General features: G+C 48.3%; 1 protein-coding gene across 1 annotated transcript in view; it reads right to left on the reverse strand.

Annotated features, from left to right (window-relative positions):
* Nucleotides 1-20,335, reverse strand: part of LOC139057401 (uncharacterized) — a 95,677-nt gene that overhangs the window by 11,604 nt on the left and 63,738 nt on the right. The window contains exon 2 of the mRNA XM_070535485.1: nt 16,868-16,972. Coding sequence (XP_070391586.1) covers nt 16,868-16,934 — 67 coding nt within the window. The 5' untranslated portion in view covers nt 16,935-16,972. The remainder of the gene's footprint in view (nt 1-16,867; nt 16,973-20,335) is intronic.

A 20,335-nucleotide genomic window follows, 5' to 3' on the forward strand; every position in this document is an offset into this window, starting at 1 on the left:
GAGGGAGACACAAGCTTTATGGTCTGCAGGGCATATCATATAGCCCGAACGCTGGCGGCTATCGATCATTCCTCGTCTTTCGTGTGACGTCATTTGCAAGGTTCCTCTCGTAGTTCTTTTCACTCGCCTTCCTCTTATAGTTAGCCGCCTTATGAATGCACCCAGACTGCCAGAAAGCGAAAGGCGGCGAAGAGGGGAGAGTGACTTCATTCAAGGCCGCACGCCGCGTTGCGTCATCGAAGGCACCTGTTTTCTGTCACGCGAATTGACGGCCCCGGGCGGCGTCTGCCCGCCGAGTGAGACCGCACGCTGGGAACCCATTCGACGTGGGTGTGCCCGCGCTGGATATTGCCTTCGCGCGGCCGGGCGTGCAAGGTGGGCAACGCCCATTTCGAGCCCGAAACTGGGCCTCACGAGCTCAGGTTCTTGGCTGTGCCTGTTTCGCGCACTATTAAAGAATTCACACGCGATGTCTTGCAGCTGCGCGCAGACGCTCTCTGGGAGGGATAGTCGTTACTGAAAAAAAAAAAAAAGAAAATTGACGGCAACTGAAATTATTAACAGCGCAATTTTGCTGATACCACTGCTGGGAGGGCTCGCGAAGATGCCGTGAAGGAACCCATCCCCCTTTCAAATATTGACGCAGCCACAAAGCTTCGCATACTAGCGTGTGATGCCCCACGATCGATGTGGAACACGCCAGGTTTCCGACATACTCGACTGCACCGCCTGGACTGGCGCTAACCGTTAAGCACGAGGTCGCGGGATCGAATCCCGGCCACGGCGGCCGCATTTCGATGGGGAGGAAATGCGAAAACACCCATGTACTTAGGTTTAGGTGCATTCGAAGGAACCCCAGGTGGTCGACATTTCCGGAGTCCCACACTACGACGTGCCTCATAATCAGAAAGTGGTTTTAGCACGTAAAACCCCATAATTTGATTTTTTGACGTGAGCTGTACGGCGGATGCATATTCTTTTCATTAGTAGTAATGGCTGATTTATCGTTCGTAACCTTTCTTAGCGAGTACTGCCGGAATTAGCTGACCACGGCTGCTGTCTTGCCTAATAGCTTACACACAGGACATCACTCATACAACGAGTCGAGTTGCTCTTATAACGAGTTGGCTTATATATAGTCCCATCCGTAGTACCCCTACAAATGTGCCGGTGATTGGCTCTGTTCTCGACGGAATCACGTAGTGAAAGAATAAATGGTATCTAATATTTTCACTGCAGCAAATACACACCTTCTGTGTCTTCTTTTCGGCCGGTTTCTCGCAACATAAAGTGGGCCAATCCCGGAGTTAGTGCAATAGCAACGTGAGCGGACCCTGGAGACTCGTTCCAAATGCGGGCCGATCCAAGACACACCGTAATCCGCGGTCGCGTGCGTGGCAAGTTGGGGTGTCTCCGCGATGCAAAAGTTGCGCAATCTTCTGGGAGCGTGCATTGTTATCGTTGCTGTTGTAACAAGCGGCAATGTTAGCTGTTGGCATATGCATAGCGTCGCAACGCCTAAGGAAGAATCACGCTTCTTCTCATTGATTCACTTTGCAGTGGGTGATGACGGCCGTCCATCAGCTCGATAGCTTTACAAAAATTAACAACGAAAAAAGAAAGAAAGAAACGGGAAAAAAGAGCACGAATGGAGCCTTGCGTGCTGACGACAGAACGCGTCGATCCGCTGGCTTTGTGATCAGGTCATCCGCTGGCACTTCTCGAAGACACGTGACCGCGGGGGATAAATGAAAGCTCATTGTAGCGTGGTCGTGAATGAACCAGCGCGACACGCTACTTGGTCCACGGTCTGATGACAGTTCGAGTACCGCTACACCGTCAAATTCGAAAGACAACGGCTGGGTCGGTTTCTGCAAACAAGGTAATTCTTTCGGTCCTGCGTGGGCGTGACTACTGATAATGGTCGACAACTGGGAGATGTCAGTTCGTGCTTTGGCCACTCACAAAACTTCCGGGAACAAGTAGCTCTGGGGCCTCTCAATCTTGTTATTCCCACCTATCCCAAGCGCGACAAGTAGGGGTGCCCTTTGCATAGGGATGTTAAGAAGATATACCATGGCCAGACAGTAGATCGGGTGATGTCTTACTAAGTCGCTGTAAGTGCTATCTTTACTCGTAGTGGTCAAGGTCTTTAAGGTGAAGTACTACGAGTGAGGGGGGGGGGGGTGAAGGGAAAGCTAAAGGTGTATCAGCAGATGCACTTCCCGATGGTATTCAAAAGTGTCGAACGAAGTACCGTTCTCTGCGTTCGGCTTTCTCCACTTGGCTGTCTACATTGCTCGAAAGTGGTGTCAGAGGCCGGTGCAGTCAGTTCCTTTATCACTTTGTATCGAAGTCGTGGTGTGCTATTGCGAAAGTCCCTGGGATACTTGCCCGCAATGCACCTGAGTGATGGACATCCGTCTTTTAGAGACGGGGTGGCTGGTGAGGAGGCCGAGGGACGGAAGTCCAGGCTTGTGAAACATGAACGCTTCGTACTCTGCCATCCACACAACAGGGGACGGCTTCAGCTTCGCGGAGAGCTCCGTCCCACCTCACAACGGTGTTCTCTTCAAAGCACGGTAAAAGCGGTAAATTGTGGTACGCGTTTCGTTCCACTCCTCGTCCGCACGGCGAAAGGAACGAAGCCCGCCTTCCCCCCTGTAGGGGTTGGAGGACGGACTCCGGGATGAAAACCCACAAACTTGGGAGGGATTTATTCTACATTCTATTTACAGGGAGGTGAGCGTCCAGTAACAGACGTACTGTCATTACGGGCCGGCAGCAACTCGGACGCTGCGGCCCGCGGCAAGAAGTTCGAGAGAGGTGAAACAGGGAATCAGGGCATGTCCCAGAATGCCAGGTCTCTCTGGAAGGCTTCTTATAAGCCCTTCGAGCACTGCAAGTCACGTCATGCTTGACCAATGGGAGAGTCCACTCCGATGACGCCACTTGCAGCCAATGGTAGGCGCCCGTGTCGCGTGGCACACCTGTCGGGGCTCTCTGCGGTCTTGCCACGCAGACTGGTAATCCACTTGTAGGCTGGAGAAGGAGCGGGGGGGGCGCTCGTGCACCTGCTTCATTGTCGGATGCCCACCTGCTAACCCCGGCGACTCGGCTCCGCAGCGGTGGCAAATGCCTTCTTCAAAGACGAAGGGGGTCGATTGAGCTCCATTGTCCCAGGCCCCCTTCTAATCCCGGCGACGCACGAACTTGTTGCCTTAAACTTGTTTGCTCGGCCGCTTCTCTGGAATGCGCTTTCCTGTGTCTGCATTCCTCAATTAGCTGTGCTGCCACTCGAAGCGGTTTGGGGAACTCGAAGAAATCGCAGGAACCAGCTCCATATCTAACAGCTCGTCCTCGCCCCGGTTGTTCTGAATGGCCGGTGAAACCAATTCGCTGGCCATGAGGAACGCTGATAGACGCTGCAGGGTACTGGGGTCGAGCCACGTTTGACAACCCTCGGGATCCTGGGCCCTGGAGAACAGACGTCAAACAAACAAAACAACACAGCGCTGCCCCACGTGTAAGCGCAGGCTCTTCACCCCTGACTCGCCAGGCTATTACTGAGTCAAAATCAACCCTAATCTTTTAGTTCCCCAATTTCGACAACAGTTCCAACCACCCTTCCAAACAGCTATCCATTTCTCCTCGATTGCCGACAAGACCAGAATACTATTGTTGTTGCAAAACAAAAGGGTCGTTGACGATGCAAACAACAAATGAAAACAGCCGAACATAACTTAAGTGGCCTAACCACACGAACAGCATGTTTCCAATCTATCGCAGTGGCGTCCTTATCGCACGTAATGGTGCCACTGAACAATCTGGTCAACCTCACAAGTACCTAATCACAAGCGCCCTAGCCTTGTGGTCACTAAACAAAACGCGTACTTGCGTTGTAGGCAAACTTTTCATTCACGCTTACTCACGTTTCTTTCCTGAAAGTCCTACAGGACACGTGACATAAACGAACGATTAAACTTGCGGGACTTACACACTCCGCAGAACTCTTAAACTAATGCGTCTTTTAATAACTCGTTCCACGCGTACTTATCAGAGAAGTCAGAATACGGCTGCCCTATACACGCACGAGCAACCCAGTCATAAATCTGCTTCCTTCCGTCCACACAGGACACGCGCTAATGGAGCTAAGAACGCTTCTCAGTGCAAATCATGCACTCACTGAAAATCTACGCGCTTAACCTTACAAAATTTAAAAACGCTTAAAAAGAAAGAAGGTTAAATAACATACACGCGCGTTACGATAGGCCTCTTAACAATAACCTTGACCCTCAGGTTACTCGCACACACACAAAAAAAAAACCTATCTACTTATTAATGAGCATCTCGCGAGACTACACGTTTACTTAAAACGCAGCTTTCAAATCACGGAGCTTTCTCAAACCAAAACATAAACAAAGCTCATACGTTTACATATTGAAAGAAATCTCAGTCTCAAATCGCGAAAACTTTCCGATGCCCAAAAATAAAACAAACTAACACGTTTTACTTCTACGGAAGGGATCTTGGCCTCCCTTTGCAAACGAGTACGTCTGACTCATACTTTGAGTCTAACCCGGGGTGGACGTGGTCTGAAAGCTACTCTGGCTGCCGAGAGACAACAAAAGGGCTGATTCACTATCAGCTCCCCCAAGACGTTACGGTCTACTGCCAATTTGCGTCCCCGCGCCCCGCTTTCAACACGAACTCGATTGACCGCGTCGCCACTCCCCACCTGGTCTCGTCCTGCCACCTTGCGTTTCTTCGAACTGCACGCTGAGCTGTGAAAAGAACTACGGAACGACGAGGAGCTTAACTGCCTCGTGCCCTTTGTCCGCGTCCGTGCAGAACATTCTTCGCGGTCCCCTTTTGACCTGTGGCTCGCTCGTTTTGGATGCGTCAACATCGTCAGTGACGACCGCACCTTTCTTCTCCTCGCGCCCTGCCCATTTGGGGTTCTCGCCATCTTTGGCGGCGCTTCATTAATTACCGTCTTTCGGTCTTTACCGCGCTTCTTTTTACGGCGCTTTCTCTTTGCACTCGCTTTCATGTCGCCTTCTCGTGCCTCGTGCTGGCCGGTACACATTTCGTCGGCCCGGATCGGTCTCTTACCCGCACAGTCTGAGTGATTCTCACTTAAATTAACACTCTCTCTGCCTCGACTGGCGGACAGCTCAACCGACTCTGGCACAATGCAGCAGGCTTTACTCGAGTTAGACAACTCGCACTCTTGCGAACTGCCCTCTACTACATTGCCCAGCTCACGCTGTGCATCGGCACACAGCCCGTCGGTATCGCTCGCTGTCTCACGCGCACAGTCCGAATGATTATTAACTGAACCATCCCTCTCTAGGCTATCTAGACTGGCGGAGAGCCGCACCGATCCCTGAACAATGCAGTTGTTCTCTCGTGGACTACGGAGCTCGCCATCCTGAGAATTACCCTCAACTGCACCGCTCAGCTCGCACTTCATTTCTGCACGCACATCTGGCTCTACATGGGTGCTCGCTTCTGTCGGGTCAGAAGTGCCCTTCTCTTCGCTAGCAACCTCGCTAACATTACCAGCGACGCACACGCTCGGTAACTGTGCCAATTTGTTCGCAGCTGGCCTAGCTGTCTCCACAGTCATCTGTTGGCACAGCACCTCGTCGCTCTCACTACGGCCTTTAACGGCCTCTGTTGCCACTAAGGCATCGTTAGCAGCTAGCGTTTTCCCTTCACTTATGAATCGGCAGCCAATCTCACAGGCACTACTCTTTTCGTCGGCTTCTGGCGAAAATCTGCTCGATGCTGCCTCATTCTTTCGCTCTGTACTACCTACAGAATTCTCAGACAGCTGTTGTCTCTGTGCCAATAACTGATCACAATACTGTATCTCTTTGATCAGTGCTGCCTTCTCTCTCTCATACTTTTCCTCTCGCTCAAGCTTACGTTGATTCTCACGTTCGCGTGCCTTCTCACGTTCGTGACGCTGACACCTAAGAGTAAGTTCTTGAAGCTCCTGCTTCCGTTCATTCTCGCGTTCTTCACGCTTAAGCTCACTCCTAAGTTCACGACGCGCTCGCAAACGTACACGACGCTCTCGCTCCCGTGGTTCCTGTATCACCTCCCAAGCAAGCTCAATGCTTTTCTCATCATTGCCACTATCGTTAATCGCCTTTATGATAGCTGGCGTTTCCATCCGTTCGTCCGCCTCAACTCCCAAATCGTCGCACACCAACAACAAGTCCAACCTCGTCAACCTTCTAAGATCCATGGCAGCTGCCCCGACAGGTGGTTAAAACTGTTTTCCTTAATTAATTTGTGCAAACACACAATGCAACAAACTCCCGATTCCCAGAACTATCAAAATTGAACACACAACCTTTGAGTCTGGCGAATCATAAGGAAAAAAACCACGCGCTCACTTACGGTTGCAGCACCCTGCCATCCGGTTCGCTCGTCCGCTGTCGCCGGTTCCTCCGGACTCCCTGGGTCGAAGGCTCGCTCCTTCTTCGCTACACCCAGTTTCTTCGGACCTCTTTCGACGAAGGCTCTCTCTTCTTCGCTTTTTCCGGTTCCTTACGATCTCTCTCGACGAAGGTTGATTCGTAGCGCTGCCACCAGCTGATGTATTCGGAGGCGATCCTACCGCTGCCAACCAGATGTAGGGGTTGGAGGACGGGACTTCGGGATGAAAACCCACAAACTTGGGGGTGATTTATTCTACATTATGTACAGGACGGGTGAGCGTCAATTAACAGTCGTACACTCATTACGGGCCAGCAGCAACTCGGACGCTGCGGCCCGCGGCAAGAAGTTCGAGAGAGGTGAAACAGGGAATCAGGGCATGTCCCAGAATGCCAGGTCTCTCTGGAAGGCTTCTTATAAGCCCTTCGAGCACTGCAAGTCACGTCATGCTTGACCAATGGGAGAGTCCACTCCGATGACGCCACTTGCAGCCAATGGTAGGCGCCCGTGTCGCGTGGCACACCTGTCGGGGCTCTCTGCGGTCTTGCCACGCAGACTGGTAATCCACTTGTAGGCTGGAGAAGGAGCGGGGGGGGCGCTCGTGCACCTGCTTCATTGTCGGATGCCCACCTGCTAACCCCGGCGACTCGGCTCCGCAGCGGTGGCAAATGCCTTCTTCAAAGACGAAGGGGGTCGATTGAGCTCCATTGTCCCAGGCCCCCTTCTAATCCCGGCGACGCACGAACTTGTTGCCTTAAACTTGTTTGCTCGGCCGCTTCTCTGGAATGCGCTTTCCTGTGTCTGCATTCCTCAATTAGCTGTGCTGCCACTCGAAGCGGTTTGGGGAACTCGAAGAAATCGCAGGAACCAGCTCCATATCTAACACCCCTTGTATGACAAAACAGCTGCGCGCGTAAAGCGAGGGCGATCTTTCAGCCTGTTTGTCCACAAGCGGATTCGTTTGTCTTCGAGATTACCTCCCCGATCAATGGAGGTTTACACTCTCGTTTTGTAGCAGCGACAGCACTTGCGGTAATAGATGGGACACGTTAGTTTATTACTTTGCTCAATTTGTTCCTGTTGCCCTTTCTTGCTGAACTACGTCCACGCCCAAGGTAAATAAATTGCACGATTCCATCGGTCTCGTTTTTTTCGCCTTCTCTTTCGTGTGGGACGAAGCTAACGTTACGCAAAGCGGCAGTTATTATATATATTTGTTCACAACTCTATTTACTCAAGCGGAATGCGGCGGGTGACAGCTAACGTCCTTTCCGTGTTTTCAAAGCACCCTCTTTTTCACACAGTGCGCTCCTCCGGGCCAAGAACGCCCACAAATACAACCACGTCTGCCTCGGCGCGCTCAGCCATGAACCAACGCTAAAATGCCATCGATCAGCAGCTCTCTTACGGCGCTCCAAGAAAACAGCAGTGGCTCGCTCAAAAGCTCAGGGGCCACGTAAAATGCCACGCAAGCGACAAACAGCTAGCACCCTATACGGGCGCGATACAAGCAACACCGCTACACCGCTCGCGCGAAAGTTTTGAAAGCCTTGTGGACATGCCACGCGGCCTGGATAAGTGGGCAGAAAAAAGGAAAGGGGGGCGGAAGGAGGGTAGGCGTGATCGCGTACCAGCTACGGCTCTCACGGGTGTGACGTCGCGAACGCGTCGCGGTGACAGATCGCTCCGGGCGCTGTGCGGCGCTCGCCCTCTTTTTCCAGCCCCGATGTTCTTCCCTCACTCTTCCGTACACATCTTCCCTTGCGATATTTTGCTCTTCATTCATTCGGCCAAAACCGTTGGTCGGGGCCCTCTCCCCTGTCGCTGGGCCCTACAACGACCAACCGCTACCTCGCGGCGGACTTCTTGTTCACTTCAAAAACAACACCAATACCGAAACCAGCAACAACAACAAAAATGAAGGAAGAGACTGTCGAGCGAGTGTTTTCATCTCCGTCTTCTTTCTTTTGTCTTTAAGTGTTGCCTGCGCCCTCGTCTGTGGCGCCTCTGCCAAAGCCAGTTTGATCTCGGGGCTGGCACCCGGGCTCTGGAGGCGCACGCCCCCATGCTGGAACAATTTAAGGAACGCGCACGGCCAGACCGAGCAAGCTCTTCGCTCTTGATCTTTCTGTTATCTCCGCTCCCCGCCTCCTTCCTGTTCTTCCCTTCTGCGTGGCTTTAAACCGTGCAGCAGTTTGGAGGCTGGAAGTTACGCGTACGGCTGTTCTGGCTGTCGGGTCAGGGGATTTAGCTGCGACGGCTCAAACACAGATGCGAACGTCTATTATTTAAATTGCACGGTTTGACGTACAGACTGATGAACTCAAGTGTCTATATCAATCGTGCGAATGCAACAACCTAGGACGATCTTGTAAATACAACCACGCCTACAGCTGCATAGTGTTGTAGTTGAACACCAATTCTTGCTGAAGCTTTCCCCACAGTTACCCCCGCCCCCCTACCCTCGTGCGCTGAAGTGCGCATTTTGATATGTTTTTGTCTCGTTGGATACAACATGCGGGCCTTTGCAGTAGCTAGCTGTAGACCACGACACAAACAGGCTTCCCGCAATGTATAGCTTCGGCCAACCAGGGAGCCAACTATCGAATGTGTTCGCTCGCTCCGATGTTCGTGATCGGCTAGCCACCACGCGCCGCTGGCCACTCGCGAAAGTCACAGCCGAGGCGAAATCAGCAAATCACGAATGATTTTTCCACGTCAGAAGCTACTGTAAGCCAATGTCGAAAGGGACGGTCTGTCTACGTTCTTATGCCGACACAGCCGTGGTGCATTGTTTTAGCGCGTCAGGGGCCGTAGGCGCACGCCCCTGCATACGGCTGCGGTTATAGGGCACTGTCGTGTGCGCTGCACAGACTCCAAGGGCTCTAAACACGGAGGAGAGCACTTGGCAATCCAACAGACGCGCACGACGCGCCCTCGAGACTCGTGCTTTTTATGCGAAGCATATTACGAGAGCTCAACCCAGCTCCTCAGGCGCGGCCGTGTCGCCATGAAACCACGTGACACCGTGACGTCACGACAGAGGAGAAGTGGCTTTGGCTCAACTCTTGCAAGACGGGCTGGGTGGGAATCGAACCAGGGTCTCCGGAGTGTGGGACGGAGACGCTACCACTGAGCCACGAGTACGATGCTTCAAAGCGGTACAAAAGCGCCTCTAGTGAATGCGGTGTTGCCTTAGAAACGAGCTGTTTCTAAGGCGTGCGTCTCTTGCTCAGGCGCACATTTCGTTGCCGCGCCGAACGCTGCTTTGCTCGACGCTCACCGCGTCCAGTGCGGGGCGCGTAGTCGCTGCCCTGTAGCCCATTGTCTTACACCCCTTGGCGGGTCGACGGGAACGCTGTCGCGTTCCACTCTTGAAGGCGAAGCAGGGTAACGCATGAGTTGTTTCTTCGTCTAGCCGAACCAAATATAGCCAAGCAACAGCAGTTCACCAGGCTAAACAGTGGTTCAACAACTAAAATAAAGGCTAGTATGCTTCGCATCCTGGGCTTAACCTTACCTAAGCCACAGCCATTTTTTTCTCTTATGTCGTTTTCGCTGGGCCTCCGAGATGAGGTGCGTCGATGCGCTTGAACGCTTTTCTTCGCACTCTAAAGCAGAACGACGGCGGTGCTTTTATTCGTGTGAGGAGCTTGCACCGCTTTTACTTCCTACGGGCTGCGCTTTGTAGAACCCTTTAAATATTAGATGTAAGGAGTTCGTAGATTGTCTATAGGATTGAAGATGAACTCCGTGGTCTTCGTGCAGACTTGTGCTTTCGCGCTATGCAGCAAGGTCTACGGTCAGTTTAAGTGACAAACTCTATTTCTTCTGTTGCTGGCCATCGACTTCCAAATGTGTGTTTTTCTAGAAGTTTGCTAGATATTAGTCGCCAAGAGGTGCAATACCGAAACTATACACCCCTATAGAAGCTACATAGATTTTGTAGCACGATACTTTTTTTTTTTTTGCTTTCTGTTGACTGTTTTGTGAGGGAGCGTATAGCCAAGCGTCGCAAATATAGAAAGCCAAGTAAAGAGTAATGGCGGAGTTAAGGGGTGGGCGGTTTAGCGTAGGAGATGAGAGATAGATAGATAGATAGATAGATAGATAGATAGATAGATAGATAGATAGATAGATAGAGAGAGAGAGAGAGAGAGAGAGAGAGAGAGAGAGAGAGAGAGAGAGAGAGAGAGAGAGAGAGAGAGAGAGAGAGATCGACTTTGTTAATTTAATGCAGGAGAAAAGCGGCGTGCTGAAAAACTCGTAGCAAAAGAAAGTGTGTTTTCCTCGGGATACAGGCAAACTGATAGCCGAAAGTAGGAACTATAAAAAAGCTAGATATCCACGTCAGCGGATCGCCATCGGTGCCGAAAACATCCCAGAGATAACAAGTGGAAATTTCACTAATGAGCTTATAGGCGTTCCTTTCATAGCCTTCCCGGTATCAAACCGAAAGCGTGACATAGCCTGCGCGTATGTGCAAATCAGCTTTGCAGTTTGAGTGTGTTTTTGACAGACACGTGAGCTCAGAACGGGGTCTGTTTACCCAAGGTACGCGGATAGGCCGCGCTCTCGAGTTTGTAGGTTCCGCTAATTATCTCTGTGCTGATAAAGCGCGCGAATAATTAACCCCGCATTTGTTCGCGGGCGCACATTTTGCCAGCTTCATTAGTTCGGCACCTCATAACTTTACGAAGAACGCCGGAGGGTCCGGCGATTGTGAAAAGTCTGGGGTGTTTTTGAAAGCTGCCGCCTAACAATTCGTTTGTAAAGATTCTCTTTCTATTTTATGGCGCTTCAACAACGCGTTCTTTAATTAAGGCTTTGCCATCGCACCAGCCCTTCTGAATATGAAAGCAGGAAAAAAGAAAGTAATTTGGAGTACCAGAAAAGCAAAACCACACGTAAGAGTTGCGAGAAAAGGTTGCGCCTTCTCTTTAATGCAGCTCTTGCTTTCACATTGCTCTTTTCATTATACGAGTCCAAAGTTGAAATTACAGCAGCGGGCGTCTAAGTGACGTGATGGCCGCGCGAGAGCTATTAACGGACGATTCCGTATTTGCGGTTTATAACGGGCAAAAAATAACAGCGGCGGCAGAAGGTTTTGTGCCCAGCTTTGAAAGCACTAGAACTTGAAAGCACCCGAACCGATTAACGAGCCACTGTAATATCGCGTCGACGAAGCAGTATTTGCGGAGTAAATGAAAGAACGAATGAGTGAATGATAATTGCGTCAAATACCCCAAATGCGTGTACCCCGTGCCCGAAGCTATACACTGTCAAATCTCCTGTGTGAGAAATAATGAAATAAAGAAAACACCGTAACTTTTGTAGCATAGCTTTTCAGTTAACTTATTTCTGCGATTTCTCTTTCAAGGTAACCTGTTTATTGTTTCTTCGTTATTAAAGGAAAAAAAATGTTGGGTGGTTTATTCCATGAGAGGAATAACTTTTACTCCACTCGTGACTGCAGACTTCATGTAGTGAATCAAATGCTGCGATGCGGTTGAAACATATCATACACGAACATATAAGCACGCTACGTGGAAAATTTGAGACGCGACCAAACTTTGAGAGAACACATGGCGCCAATACACGTGGCACTATGTACGGGACACATCCAATTATATGCATTCTTCGAGCGGTATGCTTCACTCTGATTGCTGCTGTACCTTAGTCAGACATTAAGACCTAAGGGCTTGTGCATACGAGACCTTTGTCTGCCTTTACTTGCGTGGCTGGTAAAAGATGTACACAAGTGTTAACTGAGGATATAGTAAAGTGACTGACAAATATAATTCTGGCTGACAGTATTTATGACTGATTGTTCACTTCACCGTATCTCGACCAATTCTGTTAAAATAAAGAAATATTCTGTCTTTGACCATAAACAGAAAAAAAAATTATCAAAAGAGATAATAATCTGTTTCCTCCATCGAAAGAGATTCTCTTTAGCAAAAACGCAATCTCTCCATATATTACTTGTTTACTTTTCACACTTATTTTCCACTGTTCATAATACTGTAAACGCATACCCGCGTGCTGGAAGCTAGCACTCCAATCTCCTTCGTTCCGCTTCTTCTCTTCAGTTTGAGCTCGTTAGAATTCGCGAGGCTCGCGGGGTTATTGAAATCGCTTCGTCTCGTCTTTGAACCGCTCCTTTCGGGAAACCGTCCCTTATACGCACTCGGATTCTTCGTTCCAAATAAACCCTATAGGGCCCGCGCGACCCTCTCTGCATAAAAGAGCATTCCTCGCGCCACCATCAATAACCCGGACGGCGAACGCTGGGCCCGAGCTTTTCCCTCGGCGCCCTCTGCGGCGTCCCGCAGACGCGTATATATATGTATGCCCGGCGCCCCCTTCTTTTCCCCCGTTCCCCGTTCCCTAAACGAAAGCTCAGCGGGGTGGCGCGGGATCGCTTTTGTAGTACACGCCGTCGTCGCGAGAGCCCTTCTTCCTCGACAGTGAGTAGTTGTCGCAACTCTCCAGGAGACCTGCCCGGGTGCTCGTCTCCTTTTGCCGTGGTTATATCCTTACATCCCGCTGAGAAACCAAAGTGCCCTGGGTGCAGGTCCTCCATATTTATAAGGAGACATCGCTAACGCATACGCTGCATTTAACGTCGCTAATTCTGAGCAGTACTACTGGGCCCTGCAGGCTTGGGAAGGCGTGCGCTATAGCCTGTTGTAGGACGGTGAGATAAGTTTTCATTCCAGCAGTACTGTGGCGGTGACGTCTTCGATCTACGCGGGCACGCGGAAAGGTATCGCCAGGATCATTCTGCTAGATGTGTGCGGACAGCCATAGGTATATTTGAGGTCCGGAGCAAATACAAATGGAAATATTGTGACTGGCGGCAAAGACAGGCGCTCATGTGTTCAATGAATGAATGAATTGCGCCCCTTTCTGTCCGGGTCGCTTTGTTGTAATCATTCGCTCCAATTAGTGTATTGACTGATCAAACAAGGCAGTTTGCTTAGTGAAGTGCTTGAAGTGCGTTTGCAAGCTCGTGTTATGACGCATGCATATGCGCTTGCTTACTGCGAAATTAAAGTGATACCTAAATGCATGCTCGCCTGCGAGGGCTTCATTCTTTGTTTCTCTTTAATTCAAGAGACCGCAGCGCATGCGGGACCAAAGAAAGAAAAAGAAAATGCGGAGGCGTACAGCTGAGCGTTTAAGGAATCAAGCGAAGAAAGACATTTTTTTCCTTGCCTTTCTCTAGGTTAACATGCTCCACGTGACGAAACTTCGATTTTTTCGAGCTTTTATGCGTTCTAGCTGTTACGTCACGCGCAGCATGCACGCTCCCTTCTGTTATTTTATTTATTTATTATTTATTTATTGCCCAGTGCAGGCCCTAGACAAACCCAATCAATGTAGGCAGAACGAAGAGCACATAGATAATATTACGGACAGGTTACACAATGTACATACTTGGCACGTTTTTTTATTTTTTTCCACCCTGTTACCGTTCTCGGAAAGAAATAGCTCTTAAACGTATCGTATATGTTTTTTTTTTGCGTACTGCGGTATAAGGGAGTGCGGCTTAGCGTGTGGCGTTTGTCAGTTTGCTAGTGGAATCATGTACTGGCTGGAGTCGGCAGCAAGCTTGTTAGTCTGGAGTAGGAATACGAATTGAATTCGCTGCGATTTACTACGTAAGTGGAGTGGCTCGATAGCGTAGTTTCTTATTAGTTGGGAGAGGGAGCCATATGCCGTGAATACTTAAGTTAACGAATCTGATGGGGCTTCTATCTGTTTCTTTTCTTTTTGTTCTTTCTCCTTTTTTTTTTTTTTACAGACGTCTGACGCAGTATACTTCCCGGTATAATTCGCTGTTTCAGGAGGTGCGTTTCTTGCCACCATTGTTCAATTAATGTTGTACGGGGCACGTCGTTGCAGCCCCTCTGGAAACAACCCACATGCGTCGACTATACAGAGTGACCATATTTTGTTTTAGGGAAATAAAAAAAATGACTGTGGCAGATAGCGTAATTCTTGTCGTTGAGCTTGATTATTCCAAGAGGCGGACATTACTAGCGCGGGAAATCGAAACACATATTCAAGTAATTAACAAGACTTCAATAATGAGCTTCTCAATTATTTAGTTTACGGCACATACCGAAATTTATGAATTGTAACCGGTGAGCTTGCAAGACGTATATCCACTTGAAATCAATTTCGAGGACGACACCAGTTACGAGATATTATTTCCCAAAGTGTGAAACGAAATACACGGGCGTTCCATTTACTTTTGGGGTTCAATGCGTAAAAGAGCGCTTGGTTAAAAAAAGTAAGTTTAACAACAAAGCATCTTTAGGGCAAGTTTGATGGCACATATCTCCAAACTTACGTCATCCTGGAAATTCATTGCAAGTGGATACGCCTGGCAAACTCACCGGCTACAATTAGTAAATTGCAATATGTGCCATATTATAATTAATTCAGAAGATAGTGAATTTCGTTATTTAGTTTAACACGTGTTTCGATTTCTCGTGGACATAATGTCCGCCTCTCTCAAAAATCTAGCTCAACGACTTGAATTGCGTTATCTGCAACAAGATATTTTTGAAAATTCCATAAAACTTCAAAACCATCAACCTGTATATTAATAATCTGTGCCCGGCGTGCGGAAGTCAGAGGTTCGATTCTTTCGATGGAACGCTGTTCCAACTGCCTTTTCTGTCTCTCGACCAAACAATATCCTTAAACACAATTCAGTTCTCATAACACTACGGGAGACTTTCCCGCTTTCCTATTGCAAATACTATCAATACACTCTGAATAAACGCCGAGCAAGGGCGAAATTATGCTGGAAACGACGCAGTCGAAAGTGATGCAGTGTTTTGACTTCATTTGACCCGAGACTGGTCTTAAGCATCCACTTCACTGCACGGAACTAAACGCGTAGTAGACTATGATCTCTCTCACCTTCCCATGCTGTGCCCCATTCTCTCTCTTTCTTTGTTGGTTCAGTTTTTCTGTTCTTTCAAGGTTGTAAAAAATTTCACTCAGTTAGGACAGCGAGGTTGGTTGTATGCGTCAGAGATCAACGCTAACGTTCTTTTTTCTATTTCTTCTTCACTGGGCGGAGAGATTGAAATAAATGGTTTTGCCTGTCGTGCTCTGTATCGTGAATTTCGCAGTGGATTTAAGGGGAAATGAAAGGGGGAAAAGCGACAAGGATGTAGTTCTAATAACATGCGAGAAAAAGAAGAAGCCAGAAAACTAAGCAACAAGCATCAGAGCATAAGTTTCTATGTAGCTCGCTGCCTTATGGATGTGCTCATGCGATACGACGATAAATTTCTCGCCCTGTAATATTTATGTGGCATCCCATAAGCCACGTGCGTCGGAGCGCACCGCGAGCATTATTTGATGTCTACCTCCCTGCCTTCTACTTTTCTCTTCCCTCCCTCCTCCTCCCACAATATTTACCCTTGGCAAGCAGCTCGCCCGCAAGGCGTGAATTTGGAGGGGAAAGTGTGTCGCTTGAGCGGCGCTGTGCTTAAGATCAAACGCGAGTGCTCGATCTTTGAAGACATTTATACCAGTCGGTTTCCGACGCTCGTGATGCAATGCAAAATCAGTCTCTCTCCCTCTCTCTCTCGCACACGCACGCACACACACACACACACACACACACACACACACACACACACACACACACACACACACACACACACACACACACACACACACACACACACACACACACACACACACAAACACACACACACAAACATACACACACACGCACACACACACACACACACACACACACACACACACACGCACACGCACGCACACAGGCACGCACACACATGCTCGCACGATCAAGTTACTCACTTTGTCGCCTCCTAAGCTGTACTGCTTTCAGACTTTAAGCAGGATAAATAAATGATTGAATGAATGGACGGATGAAAAATAAATAAATAAATAAATAAATAAATAAATAAATAAATAAATAAATAAATAAATCAATCAATCAATCAATCAATCAATCAATCAATCAATCCCTTATCATCGCATCAAAGAAGTACTTTCGTCAATAAATTCGAGAGACATGCGCGGAACAAACGGCTTCTGTAGGCACGAAAGGCGAAAGGGCACGTCACGGCGTAGTTCCCTGGAAAAGTGGTGACGGACTTGGGCCTCAACGAAGAGCCTTCTAAATAATTTTAGCAGTTCAAACTTATGACCAGCTTATGACAGGCCAGTAAGTAGCTCGCTCAGTTATGAAACGAGTGGGCGACCGCGATAATGGTTCTATTTTGTTTAGTGATGGTCACAATATGCAACAGTTCTTACGTTAATAGTTTACCGTGTTTGACGTTTCGACCGAACGGCTGCAGCATTACGGTTAGCACCGCGAAGAACTCGTCCGTCAGGAATATTCGCTCACCTGTCGTGAATAGGAGGAGAAGAGACGATGCGAACAGTGCCGCTGCCAATGCTGACGCCTGCGTCATCCTTGGGCTGCCACGTGTTCGATCTTTCGCAGCTAAGTCTAGAGGAAGAAGGAGACAGAGAGACAACACCAACATTACTTCTCACAGAGCCTATCAGCGATACAGCGGGGCTTACAAAAAGGCGCACTAATATGACCGGTAGCTCAACATGACGCGAGAAAGAACAAACGCGAACTTAAAAAGATGCCAGAGAATGCGGAGAATTCAAAGTCACTCTCTATCGGCACACAAAACACGAGCAAATTCAACTATTTGTAATATCAGGGCACATGAGCGCGCGCAACGCATGGAGACAAGTGGCGCAAGAAATATGCTAATGCTGAAGTGGCCAGTGTATAGCGGCACTAATGAAATGCTAATGAGCCATATGAAGGCCTCATTTGCATCATAGATGGTGCGAGCTGTAAAACTAAACATTTCTCCACAACTGGAGCATATACTGAGAACTCGGACGGCAAGATTAAAGTGGACGGACGAGGAAATTTGATGCTGTCCAGAAAAAATAACATCGCAAGGGAACAAGCACCTTGCACTTGGCCAAGAGTCGCCCTAAGCAACGGAGCTTTTCAAAGCAGAAAATCAGAACTGTTCAAAGCAGCATGGACTACTGAAACGTTTATCGTATTCACTAAAATATTCTGTACGTGTTCCCTACGTTTTGCACATTATTGTCACGGAATCATACGAACGAAATCTTTAGCATTTACAGGAAACTTAGTTCTGGGGACAATGAGCTTCGGCTTCTGCTAGCCTTCGAGTGTCACTGTTGATACGACAAACTAAAAGAAGGTTGGAAGACTCGCGACATTGTGTGTGTGCACAAAGAGACGACAAGCCGTACAGGATCCCGTGAGTATCCTGTTTTTCAGCACCGCAAGCACAGTCTTTAACGAGATTTACTGTAAACACTGCCTTACGCAAGGACCAAACGCTATTGAAGATGTTCTGCGATTGTCGCGCTATGGCACCCGTTCTTATATTGACGGAGAAGTTTACTGCGTGTTAAACTCAGCCGAACGTGCTCCCATTGCATTTGTGTGCGGACAGTTAAATGCGGCTGTGATAAAACTATCGCAATTTTTCCGTGCATCTGCCGACGTTGTAGTTAGTATACGGAAATGCATCTGTTGTGTACCATGTTAGAGACACTGGACTACCGGCCACTGTCAGGGGAAAGGTAATAGGACAAAGGTCACAACGGACGGATGCGCTAAAGGGAGCTACAGAGCGTCTTCCCGCGGTTGTGGGCTTGACAGACAGACGGCGACACGGTGACACGTGCCGCCTCAGAAGTATGTGCACCGATTTCCGTTTCGATACTCATTTTTCTCCTTCCTTAGTCACATGATAGGAAACCAACAAACACTGACACCAAGGACAGTATAGGGGAAATTATTTGTGCCTAATAAATGAAATAAAGAAACGTTGAATTAATGGAAATGAAAGTGGATGAAAAAACGACAAAGATCACGTTCTCGTGACGCCTGCGGCAGAAAGGACGTTCTGCGTCCGCTGCCAAGGTCTTTGAGTGGTGGCACTGGCTAACACTCCCGGAGTTCTGCTAGGAAACTTAAAAGGAGAAAAGAGAAAAGAAGAAGGCAGGGAGGTTAACCAGAATAACGTCGGAAACTTAAATACCCAAGAAAGGGGATGGGCAAACGGCGCCGCGGTAGCTCAGTTGGTAGAGCATCGCATCACAAGTTGTTTTTTCATACACTTTCATTTCCATTAATTTATCGTTTCTTTATTTCGCTTATTAAGCCCAAGTAATTTCCCCTATGCTGTCCTTGGTGTCAGTGTTTGTTGGCTTCCTATGATATGACTAATAAAGATCAGGCCCCTCGGTTAACCCCCTTTCTTCTCTTTTATTTCTCCCTTCCTTTTAAATCATTTTTCCCTTTCCTCCATCCAGTTTAGGAAACCGGAGTTTTTTCTGGTTAAATCTATAGGAAACCGGAGTTTTTTCTGGTTAAATCTATCTATCTATCTATCTATCTATCTATCTATCTATCTATCTATCTATCTATCTATCTATCTATCTATCTATCTATCTATCTATCTATCTATCTATCTATCTATCTATCTATCTATGTCTATCTATGTCTATCTATCTATCTATCTATCTATCTATCTATCTATCTATCTATCTATCTATCTATCTATCTATCTATCTATCTATCTATCTATCTATCTATCTATCTATTCCACAATCGAAAACAAGATGCCAACCAAACAAGGAACTCGGTAGCCCCGACACGAAATGTCCAAACACGCACGCAGTTGACATCGCGAACCCTACATTTCGCCCTCAGCGCAGCTTGACAAGACGCCTCGCTTCCAGAAAGCACGCTACCATCTGAGCGAACGCTCGGACTGGCTGCCATCCGGATCTTCTTTGTGTGCTCGTGCTCGGTCAATCTGGGTGAAGTTGCGGCCGTAAGGGTCTGATTCATTGCTCTTATTACAGAGGTCGTTCCAATGCTTCAGAAAGGTCGAGTTGGTCAACAACAACCGAATAAAAAGAAAATAAAGATCGCGAGTGTGGCCCTGACAGTGGCGTTGCTCTGATGTTGTACGAATCGCAATCACAAGAGTGCCTCCTGCGTCGACGATAGTGCACGCCACTGGAGGTAAAAGGTTCTGGCAGCGGGAAGGCAGAGCTCAGCGCACCGCGTCTTCGAATGCGTATTACACTTTCCCCTTGTTTTTTGGCCCTAGCAGATGTAGAATTGTTCCAAACGTTTTCGCAACGCAACGAAATCGAATGGAGGCAATGGCTCGGAGGGAAATCGTATTTTTCGTCCGAGATTGAATGCTGGTGGCAAGAGAAAATGATCGAAGCGAAATCACAACATCGGTAACAAAAACCATACATGAAATGAAAAATAAGATGAAAAAAACAACACCGTGAAATAATTCTAAGCTCGGAAGGACGCAGTGAAGTTCTCGTGAATAAACATTGCGCACCCCTTTTCTGCTTCAAGGCTTTGTCTGTCAAATGCAGAAGTAAAGACGCTTGAAAAAAATTACCGACGATTACGTTACTTCCTAATGCGAAATTTGAGCGCAGCAAATAAGCTGTTTCACCTTTTCGATAGATTGAGGCAAAGAAATCGAGCAACACATGTATGCGCTATCACAGAATTTTTTTTTTTCACACGTATTCCTTTAACAAAGACTCGACTAACAGTTCTTGACAGTCATGAAGGAAGCTTTGTGGTCGGAGAAATAGACTGATATATGTTCGACTTGGTACACCAATGCTTGATTCTGACGGCGGCGACGGTAAGGTTCTGCTTCGGCGGCACGCACCTCTGGATTCTGACGGCGACGGCGCTGGGCCTCTGCTCTGGCAGCTCGTTTAGCAGCAGCAGCAGACGGAGGACTTCCATCAGTCGTCT

Source organism: Dermacentor albipictus, chromosome 3 (genome assembly GCF_038994185.2).
Source record: "Dermacentor albipictus isolate Rhodes 1998 colony chromosome 3, USDA_Dalb.pri_finalv2, whole genome shotgun sequence".
In the NCBI taxonomy this organism is placed as follows: domain Eukaryota; kingdom Metazoa; phylum Arthropoda; class Arachnida; order Ixodida; family Ixodidae; genus Dermacentor; species Dermacentor albipictus.